The 27,210-nt window shown below is 46.6% G+C and overlaps 1 protein-coding gene across 2 annotated transcripts; it reads left to right on the top strand.

Moving 5' to 3' along the window:
- Positions 1-838: 838 nt before the first annotated feature.
- Positions 839-25,871, top strand: LPO (lactoperoxidase). Of its 2 annotated transcripts, none has more exons than XM_033091907.1 (13): positions 839-995; positions 5,365-5,442; positions 6,335-6,422; positions 10,948-11,108; positions 12,847-12,964; positions 13,425-13,554; positions 14,303-14,509; positions 15,748-16,072; positions 17,699-17,859; positions 22,810-23,062; positions 23,919-24,092; positions 24,754-24,991; positions 25,181-25,595. In XM_033091907.1, exons 2-13 carry the CDS (start codon positions 5,367-5,369, stop codon positions 25,386-25,388), a joined length of 2,139 nt encoding a protein of 712 aa, XP_032947798.1. In that variant the 5' UTR covers positions 839-995; positions 5,365-5,366; the 3' UTR covers positions 25,389-25,595. The 2 variants fall into 2 exon arrangements, with proteins under 2 accessions (XP_032947798.1, XP_032947797.1); XM_033091906.1 differs by lacking the exon at positions 839-995 and adding an exon at positions 2,876-3,090 and having other exon boundaries at positions 25,181-25,871.
- Positions 25,872-27,210: the final 1,339 nt, after the last annotated feature.

Here is a 27,210-nt window from a genome sequence, read left to right as displayed (position 1 = left end):
ACCAGGAAGCACATAATACTAGGTGTTCAGTGAATATCTAAGGGGGAGATAAAAGAAAGGAAGGAGAGACAGAACACTGATGGGAAATGGGAGAATGGCCTTGCCTGAAAAAAGGATTTTTGATTAATGAGGAGAAGGGAGGGATAACATTCTGCCCTCTCCACCAGGGTGCTTCCTGGGAAGGCCCTGAACAAGACCTAGCCCTTCAGCTCCCAACTTCTGTGGTTAATTGGAAAAACTCATTGGTACTAGGTTTGCTACTCAGAACCCTGATGTTATGACAATCTCAAAAGCCACCAAACATCTGATGACTCCTCCCCCTACAAAATACTTAGAGAAGAAAACAGAACCTCTTCCTGTCTGCTGAGCAAAACACATAAACCATCCCAGACATTTTATCCTCCCACAAATCCTTTCTCACTTTGCAGGGGACTGGCTGGCAATGTTCCCATTCCCCTTTTCCCCCCACCCCCCAAGGTCCTATCCTGCCCAGGGACGCCAGTCAGAGAAACTTTGTCATCTCCACACACCCCTCTGGAGGCCTGGACGGCTTATGCCAGAACACTTAGGTTCCTCTCTTCTCTGGGTTAGAACAAATGGATGAGTTCCAGAGAGGGTAAATATTGACATATGGAGCCCTGGTGAGGACAAGAAGTCTATTTGTTTCATGTTCTGGGAAACCAATAAGAGGAAATGCATTTTAGCCAGGAGAGAAAAAAACAACCTGTCCAGCTGTGAATGACAGCCAAGTCAGTGGGAGAGAGTGAAAACAGACAGCCAAGGAAGGGACTGGCTGGGCTTCCAAGGGAGGTGGAATCTGAAATGGTGGGGATGTCTGGGAAGCCATGGCCCAGTGTGAGAGCTATGATCACGTCATACAAACAAAGTGGTCACTTTGTCACTGACTGTGTCCCTTTGATCAGCCAAAGGTTTTGTGTGTAGCATGCAAAATCGTACTTCTTGAAGGGGATAGAAGATAACCAACCATGTCCAAGGTCAGTCTCATATATAAATTGTGAATTCCTGGAAAGTGTGTGTGTGTGTGTGTGTGTGTGTGTGTGTGTGTGTATGTGTACTGCCATGTGTCAACGATGGACTTTATTTTAATTGGATACTTCCTGCTGCTGTTGCTACCATGTTTTCCCAAAAATAAGACCTAGCTGGACCATCAGCTCTAATGCATCTTTTGGAGCACAAATTAATATAAGACCGGTATTTATGATATGATATGATACCTGGTCTTATCATAAAATGAGACCGGGTCTTATATTAATTTTTGCTCCAAAAGACACATTAGAGCTGATGGTCCAGCTAGGTCTTATTTTATCTTAGAATCTTTTGGCTGACATATGAAAAACTGTTGGATTTTTAGTTGTTTACTGGACTTTCTGTCTTCCAGTCTCCATTTCTCAATCCAATTTGCCATTCCCTAGTGGGGAGACATCTAACTATGCTAAACAGATTGAACTACACTGAGATAAGTTCAGAAGAACATGTCAGCAAAGCTCTCAAAATACAAATCAGCCATAGGAAAGTTACGTGTCCAATGTGACTGCCTCCAGGAAAGCTCCATGCCAAAAACAAAGGAAGGACCACACTGGTGTGGGGCAGGCACTGCCCCATCCATGCCCATTACAAAAAGGTTAAACCTAAGACACACCACATCTTGTCATAATATGATCAAGACCCAGGGACAATCAGAACTGCATTTTGCTATTAGCCAGTATGCACATAGGAAGACAGTGTCCCATAGGGTCTTCCAGCAGGAAGTTCCATCGCAAAATCATTCAGAAAAAACTAGGTCAATATCCATCTAAAGATGCACGTTCATTAACCCATCAAACATGAAACCTGGAAGGGAGAGCCTTGAGAAACATGCTCCAAAATTCAGGGAACGATCATACCAAGAAAAATAATGCCTGGCTAAAGAGAGGGAACGGCTTTCAAAGAAAACAAGAACCTAAAGTCCCTCACTTTCTTGGCCAGTTGCCTTCTTCTGAAATGCCAAGCTCGTTTGCCTGGATTCATCACAAAAGAAGCAGATTTTAACTATATTTCATCAGCTGTAGAAAAGGGATATTACCTTTTGAAAGGTAAACCTCGGGTTTGGTTTTTGGTTGATGAATTTCTGACAGTCCCCCAGAGGACTTTCAACCCAAAGTATAATTTCATAAAGATGCTTATGTCTGTCTGTAAAATACACTTTCATGAAATTTTGTTTTCTCTGAACTTTCCTGTTTCCTTCCTGTATGGACCCAATGAACTTGAAATTTCAGAAGTCAGTAGGGGTGGTATATAATATTAGGCTTGGACCTTAAATCAATAAGTTCCCAGATATTGGTGTTTTTTAATGGACCACTCTGTAGAAGGCATGAAGTCATAGAATCCTAATAATCATCTAAACCAACCATCAATTTTGCAACTAGAGAATAGGAGGCACCAGAAGGTGAAGTGACTTGTTTAGAGCCATACAGTGACAGAGGCAGAGACTTAACCAACTGCCGTGACGTCATATCCTGGGCTCTTCTCATCTCTCAAGTGGCCAAATATCGGCAGTATTTTGACACCCCAGCCCCCACCCCGCAAAAAAAAGTCAATCCTTTTTCATTACTTTAAATCCAAAAGTTGATTCTATTAGCTCCCATAATGGATTAGGTGAAAGGGAAGGAAGGATTGATCAAAGGACAGTGACTAAATGAATGAGGAAGAGAGCCATTTATTTATTCCTAATGTTAAGAAAGAGAGGGATTCAGATCCTACTAGGGGCTTGAAAGGGACAGCCTGCTCAGAACTTGGAGTTTTGCCTTCCATGATTGGATAAGGACCATGTATTTAAAGAGGATCTGCTTTACCCCGAGTCAGTGACACTTGTATTACATCAACCAATCCCTGCCATCCTGCAATTTCCTCATGCATCAGCCTGGAGACACAGGGCATTTCCTGCTGAACCTGAGCGTCTCCTCCAAGCCACATCAGCCCCTCAAAATCTTTCTTTCTGGGCCTTTCTCATAAATAAATTCTTGGTAGAAGGCCGTTCCTCCCAGCAGAGCAGCTCCTCTGGCTGCCACAAGAGGCCAAGGCACTTGGCAGGTAAGCCTCATTAACTTTCATCTTCCTAGTTTCTGCAAAGTTGATGATGACATTTCTTAAAAGTTTCTCAGAAAGCTTGGTACTGGATTTGAACTTATCTTCACTGGGCATTTTCTGGTGCCAGATTTGGCTGCCACCATGGCAGGCCATCTCTGTTTGGTATAAGGGAGAATGTGATTAAATCCACTGGGGGGCAAGGAGGCTTTTCTGAGTCTGAAAACTGAGTCACAGAATCACAAACTCTTAGGGCTAGAAGGTACACGTAGACCTCTCACCCATCCTGTTTAGGAACTGAAGCCCAAGAGATATCACACGTCCAGGGCACACAGAAAGTTGAGGGAAATAGGAACAAAATGATGCTCTGTGTGGTGTTCTTGAGACTGATGTGATAGCATATGAAAATTTTGCTGTGTTTTAAAGGGTTTCCTAGGCCAGGGCTCTTAGATCCTCATCTTGTTTCCAGCATCTCACGCCTGTTTGTATTATGAAATACATTAATCATGGAAAGAATAGCATAATGAATACGGTGTGCCCTCCAGCTGTTTTTAAAAAAATCAATGATAGAATGATTGCCAGGGAGGAGGGGGAAATGGGGAGTTAGTGTTTCGTGGGTATAGAGTTTCAGTTTTGCAAGATGAAATAGTTATAGAGATCTGTTGTACAACAGTATGAATATATTTGTCACTACTGTACTGTATGGTTAAAAATGGTTAAGATAGTAAATTTTATGCTATGTGTTTTTTACCAAATAAAAAATATATATCAACAATACCTTTTACTCCCAAACCATCATCTTTGTTTGCCCGAAAAGGTAGGTTTCTGCTGGCTCCATGGTCTCCTTAAGTCAAAAGAGGAGGGCTCTGGTTCTACTCGGGCCATAGAGGTATACGGAGAGGAGCCCAGTGAGGGCTCAAGCCATTTGAGAACCCCTCTCGGAAAAAAAATGACAGGGAGACTCTTGACCAGAGAGGTAGTTATTCATACTATGCCTTTTTTCTAGAGTTAGCTTATAAAAAGTACATTCAACAAGATGAAAATTATTAGGGGGAATCATAAAAGGTCAGGGGAAAAGATTGGGGGAGTGTGAGAGAGGCAGACATCACCTGGTCCAGATATACAGTTCTCCTGTCCTGGTCTGGCCTAACCCTAGGGGAGATCATCCAGACAGTGTCTGGAAGACTGCCTGGGTGGTTGGTCTCTCAGGCAAAACTCCAGAACCATGATTTCTTAGGGAGCTTCGAATAGGTGTGGATGGAGGGGCCAGCCAAGCAGAGAATGTTCTCCTTGGTGTGTTTCTGGAGTCCACCAGGGAATGCACCCTGAGGGGATAACCTGTGCCAGCCTGTGAAAGCTGAGGGCCTCCCAAGAGCATAGTCTAAACACAAGATCATTCCATCCACACACTATGGATGCCTTCCTGGGCTGGAGCTAGAATCTTCTCAAAAGATATTTCGGGTCTATTCCTTGAAATCTAATAAACATGCTAAGCCCCAAAGCCCCTCATTAGCAAACGAAGCTTCACAAATTTTAGTCTGACGGTTTAGGTTCGGAGTTAAAGCTCATGATAAAGGGGTGGATCTAAGAACTGGAATCTCTCCAGGCAGCCTAGAACACAGCTACGGGCTCAGGTGATTCTGAACCTTGCCACAACTTTTCCTTCATGTGTTCCCAGGAAATTGGCTTTTTGAGGGAAGGTGAAGTCCCTGCTGGTTCTAAAGGGAGGAGCTGAGTGTCTGCTTCTCAGTCACACTCTCCTGGGGCTGGGCCAGAGGATGATAACTTGCAGACAGTAATAAATCTTGAAGGGTAAGAAGGAAGGAAACTCTACAGATGTATTCCCGGTTTGGTAACAGCATGTCTCATACGTGTGACAAGACAGGTACAGGATCTTGGGTCACAGGTTGTCAGGGCAGAATGAGACATCCTGGATCACTTGGTCCAACCAGCTCACTTGGCAGGCAAGGGGCCCAGAGATATTAAGTAATCTGTCCAGTGTCATAGAGCTAGCTAGAGCAAATGCAGAACTACAACTCAGGACTTCCAGACCCCAAAGCCTGGGTTCTTTCCCTCCTACGACTGCTTCTTTCCAGTACTGAGCATATGGTAGATGTACATATGGTAGGTGCTTAATTATTGCACCTTTCCCCTTTTGTTCCAATGTCAGGGTGTCTGGTGTTTCTTGGGCTTGCTCTGCTTTACCATCCCCTTTCTGTGATTCAATCCCTCCCATGGGGATTCTACAAGGCCCTCACCATGACCCTGATCTTGTTTCAGCAATGCGGCTCCTTCACCATCTCCCAGCTCTCCTAGCTTCCCTGACCTTGCTCCATGTTGTAGCATCTGCCATAAGTGGTAAGTGTCTCTCCTTGTGTTGGTTTTTCTGGGGCTGCTGTAAAAAAAGACCACAAACTTGGTGGCTTAAGACAATAGAAATTTATTCTCCTATATTTCAAGAGGTTAGAAGTCCAAAATCAAGGTGTCAGCAGGGTCATACTCCTCGAACTCTCTAAAGGAGAATCCTTCCAGGCCTCTTCTGGCTTCCAGTGGCTCCTGGCAATCCTTGGGACTCCTTGGTTTATAGCTATATCACTCCCTCTCTGCCTCCATTTTCACATGGCTTTCTCTGTATATATCCTCTGTGTGTCCCTTCCTCTTGTTGTAAGACCACATGTCATTGCATTTAGAGCCCTCCCTACTCCTATACCTATATAACCTCATTTTAATTAATTACATCTGCAAAGACCTTATTTCCAGTATATGTATTTTGGGGGCACACTATTCAACCCACTATACATCCTGCCCACCCATCCCCAGACGCCAATATGAGTGGAAACAAGGAATCTCACCTCTATTCTACGCCATCTCCTCCCTACTTCAGGGCCCTAGTGGTCAGCTAAGCCCTTGATGGACTTATTTAAGGGTTCAGATCACCAAGAACCAGAAAAATCCCCGCAACCCAGTAATCTGAGCCAATCTGAGGGGGTCACACACCTTCTTAATCCCATCACTGGGTATTCTAGTGGACTCCTAAAGAGCTTTGACTTCTTACTGGGGATCACAGAGTTTTCTTCCCATTCCGTGCTTTCTGTCCTTAAGGATTCTTGGGAAAGCTTCCTAATCTTGATCTTCTGCCTGCTCAGATTTGAGGGGTGAGGGTAACGGCTGAGAAAGAGGGAAGTGGAAGCAGAGGGTATCTCAAAGGAGTGGTGTCTGATACCTTGCTGCTTGCTCCTCCCCCTCCAAGCACAGACCACAAGGACTGTTGCCATCTCTGATGCTGTGACCCAGGTCAAGGACCAAGTCAACAAGGCCTTCCTGGATTCCCGGACCAGGTACGTGGGACACACACGCACACCACACTTCCCTTCCTCGGTTTTCTGTTAACGACAAGCACATCTAGGCCAGCCCTGACAAGCCAATGAGCCAGAGCAATCGTACAGCTTGCCTTTCCAGCGCCCCACCTCCGAGCGTGTGACAATTAGGAGTAATAGTCCATAACTCCTTCAGTCCTCATCCTGTAGCTTATCTTGAAGAGGATGTCTAATCTAATCCTATAAGCACTTCCTTCCACGTGGCCAATGTTTCCTTGGGTCATGTATTCCAGAGTCTCAGAAAGCCTGGAGGTAGAGGTTCTCCATTTATTCAATGAATAATGACTGACTTAGATCAGGTCCTAGAAGCAGAACCTGAGACCTGGGTTCATGTGTAGGTGACTGATGAGGGAGCGCTCTCAGAAAAATTGTAATGGAGTAAAAGAGCGAAAAGGTAAAAGGAAGATGCTAAGCAAGGGTGTGGTTTAAGTTCTAGCCTCAGCAGGCCTCCCAGAGAGAGCTGGAGCGAAGGTTGCACCTCAGCCTGTCCCATCTTGGAGCAAGGGAGCAGAGCTTTCATCTGCTGAATGTTTCCTTGGCATCAGTCAGAGTGGCTCGGGTTTGGGGGGAGGTGTAACACACCGGTAACCCCCAGGCACCTCCAGCCAGGCAGCCCCATTGGTTCAGGACTCAAGAAGGTGACAGGTGTGAGCCTTCAGCAGCTGCAGCAGGAGAAGATGGGGGAGCACCCCAACCCTGTAAAAGGATCCAAGGGTACTCAGGGATTCTGCAGGGCACCAGCAGAGTCAGCCACCCTCCAACCACGGGTAAGGGCTGAGATTCCTAAGCAATGTGGATGGGTCCCTGCCCTCAGGAACTCCAGCTAGAGAAACAGACAAACAAGAACAACCATTGTGTTGAGCAGAAAACAACCTTATCCCTTACACTAGACCTGAGGCTTCATTCCTCCTTGGCCCTTGACTGAACTCTCAAGCAGTCTCAGAACTTTTGTGCTAACTTCTAGATGATAGGATGTGCTCTGGTCACTTCTAGTCCCAAGAACGGTGTCCTTCCAGGAATTCAAATGTCTCATAAGACAAAGCTCCGAGCTTCTCACCTCCCTCAGTTCAGAGCATCTTTAAGCTTTTGTAGGAGAAGGGTCTGCCTGTCCCCTTTCCTGGGCTCCTACCACTGGAAGGTTTCTGACTCCTTAGGGGTGAAGCTGGGGGAGGGAGGAGAGCTAAGGCATGGCAAGGTCTAAGTCACCTGGACAACTTAGTGCCCCAGGAGGGGCAGAAGCTCTTCCCCTCCTTGGGCACTTTTTGGATCTCTCAGAGATTCAACCGCCAACTCCCTGACCCAGAGTTTCTGTCCAGTAGCTTACAGTTCTAACCCTCAGCCTGGAAGCGTCTGGCTTGCTCCCTCACCCTGCTCCCACACCCTCTTGAGCCAGGTCCCTTTTAAGCAGGCTCCAGATAATTAATAGCTTTGGCCTGCTGCTGGAGAATGTGCAGATTGAGGCCCAATGCTGCCCTATCTGGCTTACCTTGCTGTTAGGTGCACAGCGCCAGCCACCACTTCTTTCCTTTAGGCTCTTTGGGCAGGTATCAACCACCAGCCACAGCTCCCCGACACCCAGGGGAGCCCTCCTTTTAAGGCCCTTGTTAATAGAATTAAAGCAAAGAGGGGGGTTCCCATGGTGGTGGGAGGGAAATATTCGGTATTTCAGCAACTATCTCCAAATGAAAATTCTCTCTCCCTCCTTAACTTCAATCCTTTTATAGCCCCAAACTGGGGGTGGAATAAAAGCTATAAAATCGGTGTTCATCACCTCCTTTGCGAGTCATGCACAGGATGACCAGCCCTGCTTTGGAACTTGGCAACGTGGGGACATAAAGAATCACATTTAAACAAGTTTGTTATATAAGCACACAATCAAACAAGCCAGTAACTCAGGATGGGTGGTAAGCACAATGAAAGAATATACAGAGCAAAGGTTGCTGCTCCTAGTACAGGGATCAGGGAAGGCTGAGGGAAGATGAGAAGGAGCCAGCCCTGTACAGGGGCAGAGGGATGGCATTCCAGACTCTGAGAACAGCAAAGGCAAAGGTCAAGGGGCAGGAAAGAGCCCAGGGTGCTCAGGAAACAGGACAGAGGCTGGTGGAGGTGGTAGGCAAGGAGACATACAGGTGAGGACAGAGGGGTGGGCCCCACGGGCCACAGAGTCAAAAGCAGATTAGTGGTTGCCAGAGGCTGGCAGGGCAGGGTGGGGGAAGGAATTGGGAGTGACTTCTTAACAGGTATGGGGTCTCCTCTGAGGGTGATGAAAATGTTTTGGAACTAGATAGAGGCAAAGATTGTACCACATAATGAGCATGCATGAAGTAAACAGATGGATTCATCCACATCCCAGGGTAAGCCAATGAAGTGCTTTCATCAGAGGATAGCGTGGTCAGAATTTCATTTTTAAAAGCTCACTCCAGCAGCCGTACGGAGAACAGATGGGAAGGGGACAGGAATGGAGGCAGGAGCCCAGTTAGGAGTCCGCTGTGGCCCTGCAGATGGAAGAGGATGGCGGCTAGGTTGAAATGGAAGCCGTGGAGATGGACAGAGAGCTCCTCCAAAGCCCTGCCTGCTCCCACAGAGCCCAGCCCCGAAGCAAAGCAGGAGTAACTGCCTGGTGAGTCAGTGTGCAGGCAGGAGAACACACAGAGCGCAGAGCAGAGGGAGGAAGGAGGAAAGTACATAGAACTTTGCTTGGGACCTTTCAGATGGAGCCCCAGGAGGCCCAGCAACTGTTCTTTGTTCCTGGGGTCAGGGACTCTTGGAGACCTGGCTGATGACAATGATGTCATTGATACTAATACACATAAGTGTTTATTCTGTGCCAGACACCGCTCTAAGTAGTTACGTTTCCTTCCTCCTCAAAACCCTAAGAGGTGCTAAATCAAACTATATGAAGTGCCTGCTTTCAAGGTCAAAATGAGCAAATAGCATAGTTCAATCTAAGGTTATACTCATTGTCCTCATTTTACAAATAAGGAAACTAAGGACAAAAGGATTGAGTAATTTGCCCACAGGCACGCATTAGAAAATGGTAGTCAGGAACCAAACCGAGCCTGTGTGTTCCAAGGGCCACACGCAGGCTCTAATGTCACTAGTGCTGAGTCCAGGTTCGCAGAGGAGAGGCAGGTCATTTGGAGGTCATATCAGTAAACAGATCCTGGTGGAACCAGGCTCCAGATGTTTCCTCCAGGCCTAAAGTCAAGGCCAGGGCCGTCCAACAGAAGTTTCTGCGAGGGTGAAATGTTCTACATCTGAGCTGTCCAACATAGGAGCCACTAGTTACATGTGGCTATTGGGCACTTGAAGGGTGGCTTAGTACCGCTGAGGAACTGCATTCTTAATTTTATGCCATTTTAATGAATTTCCATCCAAATAGCCACATGTGGCCAGTGGTTACCACATTGAACAGTGCAGCCTTCTGAGCCACTGGACACGACGTCGTGCAACAGTAGCAAAAAGGTACTCTGGCTTATTTTCTTGGGTTCCTTTTTATCAAGGTTGGAGAAAGCTAGACGTGGGTAGGCCTGGTGATTCCCGCCTAATAACCACAGTCTTATGTCTGGCCCACTCGCCCACGTAGCCCCTCAGACTGAGACACGTGCCCCCTCACATTTGAAATAGAGTCAATAACTGATCTATAATGACAGGCCAGGTGTTACAACCAGTGAATTGTACGCCCAGAGCAGGAGTACAATTGTCTTTTGTGAGAATTCAAGCCACTTCCAATGTTGCAGAGTCTTAGAGCCACAGAGATCATCTCAGAGAACCCACTCATCTCACACATGAGGAAACTGAGGCACAGGGCAGGGGAGAGGGTTCTCATAGAGGGACTTTACTGACACCACCTTGCATCAGTCATCTCTGTGTCATCACAAACTCAATAAAAGGATTTTTGGCTTCTCATTTTACACATGGGAATTTGTGTAACGACTAAACCCAAGAAACGGTCAGCAAGGGGTTGGACACCACGTCCCACATCTAAACAAACTCCACACTAACTCTAGGGCCAGAGGCAATTAAGGATGTTTTCATGGGCAGAACTGAAGGCCCATGGGCATGTTATTTCTAGAATTCTCAGTCCACAAGACTCGATGAGATGCCAGCTACATGTCAGGAGTTCTTCAGTCTGAATCAGTATATCCTGGGACTTGGGTGTTTTTAAGGTTCCCCAATCAATTCTGACATAACCAGCAGAGCTGCAACTCTATGATTCTAATTCAGGCAGCACTCTCATCCAGCTGCTGGCCTTCCCTCCGAACCACACTTAACAAAGCTTAAAGACACACGATAACATCTTCCTCCCAGAAGAGAGATTCCAGAGGCATCAGAAGAGAACTGAGAAAAGATCCTGAGAACACAAGAAGTGCTGTTTCCTGCACGCTGCCCACACCACGCCACCCAGGTGGCTCCCCGCTATACACATACCACCTCACACCCTGGAGGGGCCAGGTCATGACTCTCCCTTTGCTCTTCACTATAGGCTGAAGACAGCCCTGAGCTCCAAGGCGCCTACCACCCGACAGCTGTCAGAGTACCTCAAGCATGCCAAGGGCAGGACTCGCACGGCCATCCGCAACGGGCAGGTGTGGGAGGAGTCGTTAAAGAAACTGACGAAGAAAGCGACCTTGACCAACGCTACAGGTACAGAAAACCTTTGTTCCCTATGAGGAGCCATCTCCTCGGAAAAGCACTCCTGTCTCTCCCTTCTTAGAATCATACACCTTCCAAGGAGGGGCTGAGAGGACAGCTAGGCCAAAGTTCTTTGTTTCAGAGAAAGGAACTCAAGCCCAGCAAGGTCACATTGCCAACTCCAAATGCGGGGACATGCATGCTTTTGGTATAATACCATCTGCAAGGTCTCTATCGTGAGGGACTACTAAAGTCAATAAACACGGGCTCCCTGTTCCAAACCACAGTGTGTCACCACTTCCGCCTGTGAAAAGAACATTTAAGCAACTGTATCTGGGGAATTTATTGGGATTATATCACAAAAGATGAGATTTCCATCTTGTTCCGGGTAACGTGGAGCTGAAAGAATGAGCTAATGGATTGATCATAACTTCCTCCAACCCCTCCACCCCCACCTCTTACCAAATGTCACAGCTTATAGAGTCATGGAGGAAGGAGTTTGGTCCTGACCAGAGCAAGAGGTTGCAAGTTCTCCTTGGGAAAACACCCAGTGGAAGAAGATATCTGGCCTAGGACTTGGGCAAATTCTAAAGTTCCAAAAGAAGGAAACTGGGACAAGGTAGGGCGAAGTAGGGAACGAGCACTTTGGGCTCTGAGACTCAAAGGTGTTAGGGATAGAACCCTGGCCCCTCCGACTTTGACAGATGATCCTCCTGAAGAAGCCCCATAGGACCAGATTCCCTAGCTTATCTTTCATTGCAGGCGCCGGGATGGATCACAGGCTGCATTCCGGGGTCAGCAGCTCTCTCCGTTCTGTGCCCACATGAAAGACTCTGAAGCCTAAAACCCCCTACTCTGGTACTCCTCCCAAGACCACAGTGCTCCTCACTTAAAACTTACCTGTCCCGGGGCAGCCAGATGGCTCAGTTGGTTAGAACTCAAGCTCTGAACAACAGGGTTGCTGGTTCGATTCCCACAGACTAGTGAGCTGCACCCTCCACAACTAGATTGAAGACAATGAACTGCCGCTGAGCACCTGGTGGGGCGTCCGGATGGCTCAGTTGATTAGAGCACAAGCTCTTAACAACAAGGTTGCTGGTTCAATTCCTGCAGGGGATGGTGGGCTGCGCCCCCTGCAATTAAAGATTGAAAATGGCGACTGGACTTGGAGCTGAGCTGCGCCCTCCACAACTAGATTGAAGGATAATAACTGATGGGTCCTGGAGAAACACACTGTTCCCCAATTAAAATAAATTAATTAAATAAATTTTAAAAACCTCTTGTTTTGAAAAAAAATTACCTATCCCTTCCCAAAATCTTTCCTATGTAGATTCCTGCTTGCTTGGTACTTTAGATGTCAATGAAGCTTTAGGAGAAAAGCAGCCTTATCAAACTAACTCATATTAACATGTGCTTAACCTCTCGGGTATTTTTATTCTAAAAGAAAGATCTTTTAATTCAAATTACCTGACAGACAAAGAATTATTAACAATTCTGGTGACTTTCACAGGTACTATCTGTGTATGTGGCCTTGGGCAAGTCTCTTGAGCATATGGTGTCAGTTTCTTCTCTGTAAAATGGTAATTAAAATCCTTATCTTAATGAGTTGTCAGGATTAAATGAGAAACCGCCTCTTACTTAGAATGTATTCCAAAAAATGTGACTTCACCCCTGGTTTCAGTGTCCTGCCTCCCGTGGTGCCTCAGATTGGAGAAAGAACTCAGCCCCTTTGGCATCCCTTCTGTTTCAGACCCCAGTCTGGACTTGACTGCACTCTCTTGGGAGGTAGGCTGTGAGGTCCCGGTTCCTGTGGTGAGATGCGACAAAAACAACCCTTACCGCACCATTACGGGCGAGTGTAATAATAGGTGAGTGGGCTTGGGTTGCTGTGGGGGGCAGGCCTTCCAACCACCATGTCCAGCCCACCTGCCTTCCCCAGCCCACCTACCCCGCCCACCTGTCCAGCCCAGCTCAGCCAGAGGCTTTGCAGTTTGGGTGTTCCAGGGAGAACTGTCACTACCTTACCCTCTTAAACTTGGCGTCCCACTGGAATCCGTTCTGTTGGAACCCCTCCCTAACTCCCCCATCTTCTAAAGAGACCACTGGATCCCACTGGAAGCAGCACTTTTCCCCAGGGCAGAGGAGCCCCGCGCTTTGGTGGTGGCGGGGGGGGGGGGGGGTAGTTTAGAAACCCCACATTTGAGAGGTGCCTCTTTCGCTCCCCCTTTCCCTCGGGCAGAGGCTCCCTGTCCTGTCCCATGGGATCCCCCTGGGGTTTGCAGAGGAGTGGACTGGCCGAGGCTGAAGTCGGGTCCTACTCGGTTTCAGGAGGAACCCCTCGCTGGGCGCCGCCAACAGGGCGCTGGCGCGCTGGTTGCCGGCTGAGTACGAAGACGGGCTCGCTCTGCCCTTTGGGTGGACGCCGGGGAAGAAGCGGAATTGCTTCCCGATCCCACTGGTGAGGCTAGCTCGGAGCAGGAGGGTAAAGGATGGGGGTCAGAGGGGAGAGGATGCACTACCCCACCCCCCCAACACAAAGGAAGAAGAAGAAATTGGTGGCAGGACCGGAATGTGCCGCGGAGCCCCATCAAGGAGTGGGATGGACATTTGGACTTGCTGCCTGGCGATGTTCCCCAAAGTGCCACAAGAGGGCAGCAGAGCGCGAAGCCGGGAGCGCGGCCACGTGGCGGTCACGTCCCAGCTGCCCACAGGCCAGATACCCTGGGGTCTCCTAAGCAGATGGCCTCCCTGCCCCATCCTGTTCGCGCTTACCCTGCCCCAGCCCCTGGAGTGCATCAGCTGTCGTTTGCCTGGAGGTCCTATCTGTTGGCCTCATCTGAGTTGGCAGCCCTTCCCCTGAGGCCCTCTCCTCTTCCCAGACACCTGGCACCTCCATGCCACTTCAGAGGCAGCCTGTCTTTCTTTTCCTTCTCCGTAGTGGAAAGGGCACTGGCCTTGCAAGCCAGCGAGTCATACTGACCTGCGTTTAATCACTGCCCCTTTGTAGCTGACCTTGGAGAATTGACCTCACCTCTCTAGGACTCAGTCTCCTCATCTATAAAATGGGGGTAATGCCACCCTCGTCACAAACTTGTCATGAGATTAAATGTACCAATGACATCATAGGTACCCAATAAACTGCCATATCTGAATCCTCAAAGGACTTTTTCCTCCAATCCTCCCTTCTTTTCTCTCTCCTTCCATAGGCCCGTGAAGTATCGAACCAGATTGTAAGCTACCTGAATGAGGAGGGTGTTCTGGACCAAAACAGGTCCCTGCTCTTCATGCAGTGGGGTCAAATTGTGGACCATGACCTGGACTTTGCCCCCGACACCGAGATGGGGAGCAGCAAGCACTCCAAAGTGCAGTGTGACAAGTACTGTATCCAGGGAGACAACTGCTTCCCCATCACGGTAGGCCCTGCATCTTGTCCCTGACAAGCCCCTTGCCTCCCTGATGGGGCAGACATTCCCAGCCCGTCAGCCACGGTCCCTTGCTAGATCTTCAATGTTGATTTGACAGCTTCCCAAACCTCACGTGTCCATTCATTCACTATTCATCCATTTATTCAGTAAGTGGACATTAATCATCACCTCTGTGCCAGGCAGTGCACTGTGCAGTGGGGATACAACAGTGAATAAACACACTGTTTCTTCCCTCAAGGACAAAGGGCCTGTGTGGGAAATAGACAAGTAACCACTAATGGCAAAGTTGGGAAGCTCTGGGGAGGGTTGTTTATGTCCCTGGCCAGCAGCACTCATTTCACACGGGGACTTATAAGAAATATAAAATCTCAAGCGACATCCCAGACACGGCGAAACAGGACCTACAATTTACCAGGGTCTCCAGGAGATTAATTTTATACACAGTTTGGGGAACGCTGCTGTCAGTCATCCTGGGGTCTGGGAAGGCTACTCCCAGAAAGAGCTGAAACTTCATGGATGAATCAGAAATTGTGGGAATTTCCAGCAGGAAAGGAAAGGAACTTTCAGTGGTGCACCTTTTCTTCTTGTTCATGGATTTTATGATTATTGAGGGATTTATTCACTCAAACCACAAATCAAGGCTATGTGCTGTGGTATAAAGGACATAAGCTGTGGAGTGAGGATCTGAAGTTCACATAATATCCCCTTCCAATTTGTTAGTTCTTGGGCAAGTTACTTAACCTTTCTGAGTCTCAGTTTTCTTACCTGTAAAATGGGACTGAGTTGGCTACCTTACAGAGTTTTATGAGGACCAACGTGAGATAAAGATGCATAATGCCCGGCACATGGTAGGGTCAAAATAAATACATGGTAGCTGTTGTTGGCAGTGATTATTCACAAACCCTTCCTTTCCTATCTCTTGCCCTGCTTCCCTGTCCAGGGATCTCAGGAATCTCTCCCCGCCAAAAATTTGGAGGCCTATCTCTGAAAGATTGAATGATGCCCCTCGGCCCTTTGACACGTGGTATATAATGAACTTCAGGGTATTGTGGGCCCAGGATGTGTAGCAGCAGCAGAAGGTGTTCAGAGTCAGTGTCTGGTCCCAGGGTCCCAGGAGGGCACTGTCAGCATCTTTGCCAGCTTTATCCAGACCCAACCTGGAGAGAGGTTGCCAGGGCCCAGCTGTACCACCTCTACCCAGTCACCCACCCCCAATCTCTCTGCAGATCCCACCCGATGACCCCAAGTTCAAGACTCAAGGGAAGTGCATGCCTTTCTTCCGAGCCGGGTTTGTCTGCCCTACTCCACCTTACCAGTCCCTGGCCCGTGACCAGATCAACGCTCTGACTTCCTTCCTGGATGCCAGCTTCGTGTATGGTCCTGAGCCCAGCCTCGCTAGCCGCCTCCGCAACCTCAGCAGCCCCCTGGGCCTCATGGCCATCAACCAGGAGGTCTGGGACCATGGGCTGGCCTACCCGCCCTTTGAGAACAAGAAGCGGAGCCCCTGCGAGTTCATCAACACCACTGCCCACGTGCCCTGCTTCCTGACGGGTGAGTCTAGGCTGGGAACAGAGGGACTCAAGTTCAAGGGGACTGAGAGCAGAGGTAGGCCAGAGAAACTTCACAAGGCCACTAGGCAGCTTCCAGGGGGGAAGCTTCTTCTCATTGTCTTCGGGTAAAATGCACACCAAGCCAATACTACCTCTGGCACTGGTTCAGGACTGGCAGAAGGGCCCAGATGAATACAGAATCTAAGCACATGTGTTCACTGTAAAAGAAAGAAAAAAAAAAAGGAAAAAAAGAGAGTCCAGACAAGCACAAAGAACATAAGAAAATCAACAAAATCCCACCACCCACAGAAAATCATTCTCATTTTAATGCCTATCTTCCCAGGTTTTTTTCTATCATATAGTTCCACATCATTTTACCTAACTGGGGTCATACTATAAGTAATGCTGTATAACCTGATGTCTTCACTTAATATATCCCATTGAAATATTCTTCTACAATATGATTTTTAATGGTTGCTTGCTATTCCATGACATATGTTACCATAATTTCTTTTATCAACCCTATTTGGAGACGTTTAAGTCATTTCCAGTTTGTCTGTGATTTTGTTGTTGTCTTTAGGTAGTGAACATGCTTGTTGACGAATCTTTGTGCTCATTTACATAATTTTATTAAGATAACTTCCTAGAGGAGGAAGTTCTAGATTAAGAGGAATGTATATTTTTAAGGCATTTTATACACTTGGCACACTCCATATGGCGTGTGCACAACCAGAGCCCCCCAATTCTGTTCATTCCTGAGGCTCGTGCCCTCCCGGTCCTCTCGGCTTTTAGCTTCTGGAGGCCTTCCCTCTTCCAAAACCCCACCCTCCCAGGGCAAAGCCCCTGCCCACACTGACATGGCAGAGGCTGGCCTGTAGGCCTAGATTTCTCGGTAGGTCTCTTAGATTCTGTGTCCTCACATATTCCACATCAATCCAGACACAAAACCGAGCCCTTTCCTGTTGTCCACAAAAATATTCACTGAGACCAAGCATTTGTGACTTTAACAGACTTTCCTGATGACTAGAGGGCACAAGTCCCCTTATGAAACACCTGGTCTTTTACCATTTAACTGACCCCCCCATCCTGTTCCTCCCTCCCTTCCTCCTGATACCCCCGCCCCCAATCTCCAGAGTCTTTTTCCTTTATCACACAGAGGAATTCAACCCTACGTGGCTCCTACCCTCAAACTTGCATTCCTAAAAGCTTCAGTTGCTCCACACAATAAAAAGCCCTCATTTATTTGTAAAGCCCTCATTTAAATGTCTTAGAAGGCAGTTGGGATTGTAATTAGTAAAATTTTACTTTTTAATGTCATCTGTAGTCTTTACCTCAGTCTTGTGAGGTCAGCCTTATTATCCCCATTTTCAAAGATATGAAGGCTGAGGTTTAGAAATGTTGAGTCACTTGCCCAAAGTCACACAGCTAAAAAGTGTGTGTATAGAGCTGAGATTCAACCCTGTGAGTCCCCCGCCTGATCCCTCTCCACCTGACTTCCCTGAAGTTAACTGCAAGGAGGGGCTTAGGAGAGAGTCCCTTTGGGGCATGGTTATTTATTTTTTGGTGCAGTTACTGGGTTCTGAGGCCGCTCAGGAGAAACCCACCTGCCTGCCTTCTGGGCTTTCAGGAGATTCCCGAGCCAACGAGCATAGCCTGCTGGCCGTTTCCCACACCCTCTTTCTCCGGGAGCACAACCGGCTGGCCAGAGAACTAAAGATACTCAACCCTCAGTGGGATGGAGAGAAGCTCTACCAAGAAGCCCGGAAAATCCTGGGAGCCTTCGTGCAGGTACAGAAGCCCAAGAGACTTCCTCACATGCCCGCCTGGCTTCTGCTCCTGGCTCTGCCCTCTGCTCTCTGCCACACCTCTGCTTTCCATGCCTCCATTTCCCCCTTCTGCTCCTCTACTGCTTCTTTCCCATTGTCTCATTCTTTTAAACCTCCCTTTCTGTTTCTTCCACTTTTCTGCCCCAAAATGAACCCCTGGATTCAGAGTATTGGAGTCATTCATATGTTGGTCACTTAGTGTGCCTATCCAGGTATCATTACTGGGACCATAGGTTCCATCATTCCTGGGACTGTAACCTAGCAGTTACTTTGGTTATTTTGATTGGATTATCTTCTTTTTCAATTCTCTTCTCCTAAGCCACATGTCACAGGCATAGTCAATTGCTATTGTCAGTTGACTGATTGACTAACTAGAAGAGACTTAGAAAGATTGATATGTTGATATTAACCATGCATATATTTTTAAAACATTGTATTTTGAAATAATTGTTGATTATCAAGAAGTTGTGAGGGGAAAAAAAAGTATGTGCACCCAGCCTCCTCCAGTGCCAAGATTTTGCATAACTATGGAGAGATTTCAGTTAGTGTATTTCAGTTAGTGTACAATATCAAAAGCAGGAAGTTAACACTGATAAAACCATAGTGCTTATTCAGATTTTACCAGTTATAAATGCATTCATCTGTGCGCGTGTGTGTGTATGTACACCTCCATGCAATTTTATCACACGTGTAGCTTCATGTAACCACCACCACAATAAAGATGCTTAACTCAACCATCACAAGACTTCCTCATGCTATTCTTTTATAGCCACATCCACCCTCCCCTTCCTATATCCCTAACCCCTGGCAACGACTCATCTGTTGTCCATCTGTAAAGTGATGTTATTTTGTGAACGTTATATAAATGAAATCATGCAGTATGTATCCTTTGGAGATTGCCTTTTTACATTCAGCATAATTTCCTTAAGGTTCATCCAAGTCGCTGCATATACCAATAATTCATTCCTTTTTGTTGCTGAGTAGTATTCCATGGTGTGTCTAACCATTCACCTATTGAAGGACATTTGAATAGTTTCCAGTTTGGGATTATTATAAATAAAGCTGCTATGAACATTCATGTATAAGTTTCTACATGAAAATAAGTTTTTGTTTCTCTGGGACATATGCCCAAGAGTACAATTGCTAGGTCATATGGTAAGTCCATTTTTATTTAGTTTTAAACGAAACTGTCAAACTATTTTCCAGAGTGACTGTACCACTTTTACATTCCTACCAACAGTGTATAAATGATCATTTGTCTGTATCCTGGTCTTTATTTGGTGTTATCACTATTTTTTTTAACCTTTCTGATAGATATATAGTGATATCTCATAGTGGTTTAAATTTGCGTTTCTCTAATGGCTAATCATATTGAATATCTTTTCATGTGCTTACTTGCCATCTGTATATCTTCTTCAATAAAATACCTGTTCATGTATTTTGCCCATTTTCAAATTGTATTGTTTGTCTTTTAATGCTGAGTTTTGAGAATTCTTTATATATTCTAGATACAAGTCCATTGTCAGATACATGACTTTAAATATTTTCTACCAAACTGTACTTTGTCTTTTCATTCTCAATCTGTACTTTGTCTTTTCATTCTCTTAATTGATTTCATTGTCTTTTGCAGAGTAAGAGTTTTTAATTTTGATGAGGTCAAATTTATCAATTTTTTTTCTTTTTATGGATTGTGCTCTGGGTCTCAAGTCTCAGAACTCTTTCCCTCGGCATAGGCTCCAAAGACTTTCGTCCTTTTTTTTTTTTTTTTTTTTTTTGGCTTTTTGTTTGTTTGGTCAGAAGTTTTACAGTTTTGTATTTTACATTTAAGTCCATGAGCTACTGGGGGTTAATTTTTGTACAAAGTGTGAGGTTTAGGTCGAGGTTCATTTTTTTGGCCTATGGATGTCTAATTGCTTCAGCACCACTTACTGAAAAGGCTCTTTCCTTTATTGAATTGTTTTTGCTCCTTTGTCAAACATTATTTGGGCATACTGCAATACGTGAATCTATTTAGTCTATTTTCTCTTTGTTCTTCAGATTGACTAAATACTATTGATCTGTCTTCCGTTCTATCCTATCATCTCCCCCCTACTACTGGGTCTATCCAACAAGTATTTTTTTTGTTTGTTTGTTTTGTTTTGTTTTCAGTTAGGGTATTTTCAGTTCTATAATTACACTTTTTTACATACATAAATTCTATTTCTTTGCTGAGATGTCTTTATTTGTTTCAAGATAACGTATAATTGATTATTGAAGCATTTTTATGACAGCTACTTTAAAATCTCTATCAGAAAATTCCACCATCTGATTCATATCACTATTATCTTTTCTCATTCAAACTGTGGCTGTCCTGGTTCTCGGTAGTATGAGTGATTTTCAATTGTATTCTAGACATCTTAGTTATTATGTTAGGAGACTCTTGATCCTATTTAAATCTTCTATTTAAGCACATGGTTGCCCTGGTTATTTTGGTGTGTAGGTCCTGGTATACTTTTGTGGGCTTTAGTTCCAATGACAATTTAGTTCTTGAGTCCATGCAATGCTTTTCTGGTCTGTTTCATCCTTCTGGTGCTTCCGGAGTTCCCACTCAATCGCTACTGTCTGCAGGGCAGGAAGGTACTTTCTTGGCTGCCTTCTGCTGCTGAGCAATCTTCTAGGGGAGCAGAAGCCACTGCACCTGCATCTCCTTATGCCAGTGAGTGAAGAAGAGAGAGACACAGGGCTTCACGGCTGCCACCACTGCCAGCAGATCAGACCATCCACCAGCCTAGCTTGTGGATCGAGGGCTGGGATGGCTAAGGGCATGTGTTGTGAAGTGGGTTTGCGGGCTCTTTACTAGGTCTTTCCTGGACTTCCTTTGTCCCAGTCCTTTAGAGAAAGAGAGGACTTTCCTTGGCTTCTTTTGTCTATTCCTGCCAGCCTCTCATGTATCCAGTCTGGGATACGTAGGAACTCTCCATGTTGTCATTCTGCAAATCCTGAAGTCCTTAGCCAGTCCAGCTTTCAGAGTCTCTTTATTGTTGTCTGTTGAACAATTTCCAGGGTTCCTAGTTATATTTAGTGGGGAAGACTAAAGAAAAATGAGTCTACTCCATCTTGTTCTGAAACTAGAAGCCCTATGCATATATTTGTTACCATCAAAGAGACCTATTTCCAGTTGTTTCTTCTCAAAATCTCCAGAATTCAATATGTATTTAAAAATTTGGGGGTCCAAGAATCTTGTTCTTTGGAATTCATCCAAAGAACAAAAAAAGTATCAACCTAAAGATTATCTGAGTTAAGGCTTATATTAGCTTACTCAGGCTACCACAACAAAAGATTACAGGCCTGGTAGCTTACAGATCAAAAATTTATTTTCTCACAGTTCTGGAAGCTAGAAGTCCAAATCAAGGTATGAGCAGGTTTGATTTCTCCTGAGGCCTCTTTCCTTGGCTTGCAAGATGACTACCTTCCCTCTGTGTCCTCACATAGTTTTTCCTCTGTGCATATACTATCCTGATATTTCTCCTTCTTCGTATAAAGACACTAGTCCTAATGGATTAAGCTCTGTCCTTCGACCTCATTTAACCATAATTACCTCTTTATAGGCCCGATCTCCAAATACAGTCACACTGGGGATTAGAGCTTCAACATATGGATTTGAGGGGTCACAATTCTATTCATACCAAGGCTTCTTGGACTACAAGAAAAAGAAACCCACTCAGGCTAGTTCAGATGTTCAATATTGGTTCAACCCTATACATGTGTCAAGTGAAAACTGATAAGGAATTCCCCTGGGACCCCAGGGCAGGGGGTATAGTTGGGCCTCAGCAAGGATTAGAGCCCGAGACTGAGAACCATCTGGAATCAGGGCAGCTACTCTTGCTCTAACCCTCCCTCCTCTCTGCTCCTCTCTTCACTTCTTTCTGTTTTTCATTTTCTCTCTCTCTCTACAGATGGGTTTTCCCTGCTTTTCTGCACACAGTAAAAAATGAAAACACATATGACCCCACCTGTCCCCTCAGATCACACGCCATCAAACTGGGCCAGTCCACTGTGGCCAGAGGCAGAGTTCTCTCTCCTGATGCTTCCCACAACCCAAGGAGCAGACCGCCTGCTCCAAGGCTGCCGTCCACAGTCTGTGCTCTTGAACAAACTGGAAGCAACCTAAGAGTAAGACAGGAAGAGAAGGAACCATGAGTGCAATAGAATATTATACCCATTTAATTACATAATAATTGTGAGCCAGGAAGAAATGTGAGAAGTGTTAAGTAAAACAGCAGAATGCAAAAGTGTGCATTCTCTAGGATTACAGCTGTGTAAAAATATGTATAATATAGATAAAGATTAGAAAGAATAAAACTTAATGTAATTTTGTGAGGTGGCGGCATGATTTCTTCTTTTTTCAAAATTTTTCTCAATTTATGCTAGTTCACTGTTTTGGGTAAAACAAAACCAGAAACCGATCTCTCCATGATACAGCCTTCTTTCAAAACTGGAGATTGAATACATTTCCCTTGGTTACCCTGCGAACCATTCCTGTGGTTCTTCATTGCTCTTGCCCTGGCCTATGGGAAAAAGTTTAATAATCTGACATGGTTATGTTTAAAGTGACACACAAAGATTGTCACTTTAGCTTCAAGGTCATAAACGTAGAGCAAAGATGGCAGAGAATACATCTCAAGTGCCAAATTCAAATGACTCGTTCGTCGAGCCTATATTGAGACAAATCATGAGAGATCAGCAGAAAGAATGTCATGAACAATTAGTCATGTCTGCCAGGGTCATAGGACGGAATTTGGCACACATGCTATCCATTTGCCATCCTTGATTTTTCACCGCTCAGCCCTCTTGCCCGCAGCCCCTCTCCGACCTCACTGCAGAGGTTTAGGTCTTCTCATACCCTTTCCTCATGACTTGTTTCTCCTTCCAGATTATCACCTTTAGGGACTACCTACCCATTGTGCTAGGGGTTGAGATGCAGAAGTGGATCCCTCCATACCAAGGCTACAACAAGTCTGTGGATCCCCGAATTTCCAATGTGTTTACCTTTGCCTTACGCTTCGGCCATTTGGAGGTCCCCTCCACTGTGTCCCGCCTGGATGAGAACTATCAGCCACGGTGTCTAGAACCAGAGCTTCCCCTGCACACCCTCTTCTTCAACACCTGGAGGATAGTCAAAGATGGTACGTCCTTTCAGGGAAGTGCTGTCACCTGGCTGTCTCACTCTACAGGCTGCTTCTGGGGAAACTTGGCTTGGATGTCAGACTTCAGGTACTTCCTATGTGATCTTGGGCAAGTGAATTGACCTCCTTGAGCCTCAGTTTCCTCGTTTGTAAAATGGGGGCAATAATAGTACCTATCTCCCTAGGATACACAAAAAATTGTGACATATGTGTAAAGCACCCTGCAATAGTTCCTGACACACAGGAGACTGTCAGTAAATATTAGTAATTATTCTTTCTTTCCTCCTCCAGCCTCTAAGGTGCTAGGTTTTCCCTACCTCTTTTTCCTGCCTCAGGCTTCTCTAACCCCTGTAGAAAGAATTCATTGGTTTGGTAAATTATTTTCTTCTGCTCCCCTCTAGGGCTTTCCACCTCCATTAAGTGCCACAGGTTGGACCCAGCTCCCTTTATCCTGGACTGGGCTATGTTGAAACTGGCTTTACTTAAGGCCTGACCAGCGAGGGCCATTTCCTATAGATTTCTGCTACCTCTTCCCCCGCTGCAACATTCCTCAAGGAAACACATTCAAAGAGAAGAAGCCAACTCTCTGAACTAGAGCTCAGAAAAAATCCTGAAGCTTATATTCAGGCCATCATCCCATGAATGGCCCTTTTTTGCATCCCCAAAGCAGGCAGTCTGGACTCCCCCGACCCCCAGCACACCCTGCAAGCTCTTTTTATCCCTCCTTCCAGCTTGAGATGTTCAGTTGGCCCTATTTTCACCTGAGAAAAAACGTCTGGTGGAAAGAGAGGTCAACAGTGAAAGATGTCCACACCCTGCCCCCATCCCCAGGATGACCTCTGAGTCTCCCTGGCAGGTGGAATTGACCCTCTGGTGCGGGGCCTGCTGGCCAAGAAGTCCAAGTTGATGAATCAGGATAAAATGATGACGGGGGAGCTGCGCAACAAGCTTTTCCAGCCCACTCACAAGATCCACGGCTTTGACCTGGCTGCCATCAACATACAGCGTTGCCGAGACCATGGGATGCCTGGTGAGTGGGCCGGGGTTGGGCCGGGCCTGGGAACCTTTTAGCTACTTTCTGAATCTTCAGAGGGCTCTCTCCTATAATCCTGAGGATCTGGTCAATTCTAAAACAGAAGACAGAGAGGTCAGCTTTTAAGACTCACTTTGCTCATCTGTGAAATGGAATCTTACTTTGTTCCTAATGCAGAGACAACAGAACATATGTGGTACCATCTTGTAGCCCCTCAAATGAAAAAGAGATCACCAACTGACTTGTAAAACCAATGTAAAAGCCCAGGAAAAAAAATTGAGAAAAAGAGAGTAGAGAGAAACTAATGACTGTGGGCCTTTCTTTTGTACCAATGAAAGGCAATGTAATGTTATCATTAAAAGCCAGACTACCTGGGTTCAAATCCCACCTATGCCAGTTCTAGGTTTGTGACCTTAGGCAAGTTCCTTAACATTTCTGTTCTTCAGTTTACATGTTTGCTTAGAATAGTACCTGGACCCATATAACCTGCTAGCCCTCTTGAGACTATAAAGCACCAGATAGAAAACAATGGAAACCCATCCCAAAGACTATGCGCCTAGATTTTTGGGGGCTGATAGAGCTAGAGTAGGTATGTTCCCAAGGGGAGCTCCAGGCACAAAGTCCCTGGGATGAGACAGCTTCAGCCTTTCCCCCTTAGGATACAACTCCTGGAGAGGATTCTGTGGCCTCTCACAGCCCCAGACACTGGAGGAGCTGACCGCTGTGCTGAAGAACGAGATGCTAGCTAAGAAGTTATTGGATCTCTACGGGACCCCTGACAACATTGACATCTGGATTGGGGGCATCGCTGAGCCACTGGTAGAAAGAGGCGCGGTGGGGCCTCTTCTGGCCTGCCTCCTGGGGAAGCAGTTCCAGCAGATTCGCGATGGAGACAGGTGAGTGAAACCTCAGCGGAAGGGTCGGGGAGGTCAGATTCTTCTCTGAGGTAGGTGTCCCGTGTCCTGCCCTGAGAGAACTAACCCAGACTCAGAATGCTCCCAATGACTTCCTTCCTTCCCTTTGTGCAGGGTGGGGAAGGGCCAACAGCTGGGCTTATGGAGAGACCTACGCTTCTGTCTCTGCAGGTTCTGGTGGGAGAACCGTGGGGTCTTCACTGAAAAGCAGCGGGACTCTCTACAGAAAATGTCCTTTTCACGCTTTGTCTGTGACAACACCCGTATCACCAAGGTCCCACTGAACCCATTCCAGGTCAACAGCTATCCCCAAGACTTTGTGAATTGCTCAGCCATTGATGAGCTGGACCTCTCACCCTGGGCCTCAGTGGAGAATTAGGGGCCCATCACATTGTGCAGTAAAGCGCCCTTTGGTCCACGATGCCCTTTCAAGCAAGTTCAGTGATCTGGTCCCTGAGACCTCCACACCCTGTCCCAGCCCCTCTTTTCAGGCAGACCTTGCTCCACTTGCCAGATGCATACCTCACGCAAGCCCAAGGCCAGCATCTCAGCCTTTCCAGCCCTTTCACTTAAAATCCACTGCTCCCACCCCATCACCTCTACCTGTGGAAATTTTGTTTCTGTCATGACTTAGACCGGCTGCAACGCCCTTCCAATCTAGCTTGCCAGATGTCACCCATCCTCTCCCTGGAACAAGTCTTGGCTGGGGCGGTGGCCTTTGTACCCTTCCCTCCTTTCCTCTCAAACTAGTGTGAGTTCCTTGAGCTAGGGACTTCAGTCTGCTTCCGAGTGTCTCCCCTGCCACCCAGCAAGGTGCTTAGCATACAGTAAGTGCTCAATAAACATCTGCTGATTGACTAAAGATGCTGGCAATGACATTGTTCCCTTCCAGAAGGCAGACCTTGGAACCACTGCCTATTAAGTAACTAGAGTTTACAGTCCAGACATGTCTCACCACTAAGATGTGTGCACTGGTCTGTGGGGTAAGAAAGCACAATGTGGTGGGATTTCAAAGAGCTCTCCAAGAAAAGGAGGAGGCAAAGGGCTCCCGGGAAAAGAAACAATGGCCATAGAAAGGCAAGAGAGAGGGCTTGGGAGGGTGCCAAGTGATCAAACGGAGGAAATCCAAGCCTGGATTCCCCTACAGCTACAGTTAATTTCCCTTCCAGAGACTTTTCTGGGAAATACTCTCTTGTTCTTCTCAGAGGCTGGAAGGCCCTGAAGGGGCATCTCCAGAATATACCTTGTGCTGCTGCCCAATACATATTTGTGTTATCTTTTTTTAAAAGATTTATTGGGGAATATTGGGGAACAGTGTGCTTCTCCAGGGCCCATGAGCTCCAAGTCGTTGTCCTTCAATCTAGTTGTGGAGGGTGTAGCTCAGCTCCAAGTCCAGTCACCGTTTTCAGTCTTTAGTTGCAGGGGGCGCAGCTCACCATCCAATGTGGGAACTGAACTGGCAACCTTGTTGTTGAGAGCTCGCACTCTAACCAACTGAGCCATCCAGCCACCCCTCCGGCAGCTCAGTGGCAGCTCGTTGCCTTCAGTCTACTAGTTGTGGAGGGCGCAGCTCACTGGCTCATGTGGGAATCGAACCAGCAACCCTGTTGTTCAGAGCTCATGGTCCAACCAACTGAGCCATCCGGCTGCGCTCGTGTGTTGTTTTAAAATGACCCTCTGGGGGTGGACGGGTGGCTCAGTTGGTTAGAGCACGGGCTCTCAACCACAACGTTGCCGGTTTGACTTCTGCAAGGGATGGTGGGCTGCGCCCCCTGCAACTAACAACGGTGACTGGACCTGGAGCTGAGCTGAGCTGCGCCCTCCACAACTAAGACTGAAAGGACAACAACTTGGATGGAATTGACGAGAGTCCTAGGAAAAACACACCACTGTCCCCCAATAAAAAGTCCTAGAAATACACACTGTTCCCCAATAAAGTCCTGTTCTCCTTCCTCAATAAAAATATAAAAAAATCTAAAATAAATAAATAAATAAAAGACCCTCGGGGTAAGGTCAGTCCAGCCAGAGCCTCCAGGTCCTCTGACTGGTGGGGTGGGGATGAGAGGCACTTAACCACCTTGTGGGAAGAGCCCAGGAGCCAGAAGACTTGGCTGCAGCCCTGGCTCTCGTACCCACTTCTTCAAGTCCTCAGACAAGCCCCTTCGCATCTCCGAGCACCCCGCTCATCATCAGTAACCTGG

The sequence above is a fragment of the Rhinolophus ferrumequinum genome, chromosome 21 (genome assembly GCF_004115265.2).
Source record: "Rhinolophus ferrumequinum isolate MPI-CBG mRhiFer1 chromosome 21, mRhiFer1_v1.p, whole genome shotgun sequence".
Taxonomy (NCBI): domain Eukaryota; kingdom Metazoa; phylum Chordata; class Mammalia; order Chiroptera; family Rhinolophidae; genus Rhinolophus; species Rhinolophus ferrumequinum.
Note: the sequence above shows the minus strand (reverse complement) of the source record. Positions and strands in the feature narration are given on the sequence as shown.

Excerpts from the sequence above, each read along its gene's own strand:
- LPO (XM_033091906.1), top strand. The coding sequence starts at position 5,367 with ATGCGGCTCCTTCACCATCTCCCAGCTCTCCTAGCTTCCCTGACCTTG. Across the intron at positions 5,443-6,334 it reads TGTAGCATCTGCCATAAGTG|CACAGACCACAAGGACTGTT; the intron begins GTAAGTGTCTCT and ends TCCCCCTCCAAG. Across the intron at positions 14,510-15,747 it reads ACAACTGCTTCCCCATCACG|ATCCCACCCGATGACCCCAA; the intron begins GTAGGCCCTGCA and ends ATCTCTCTGCAG.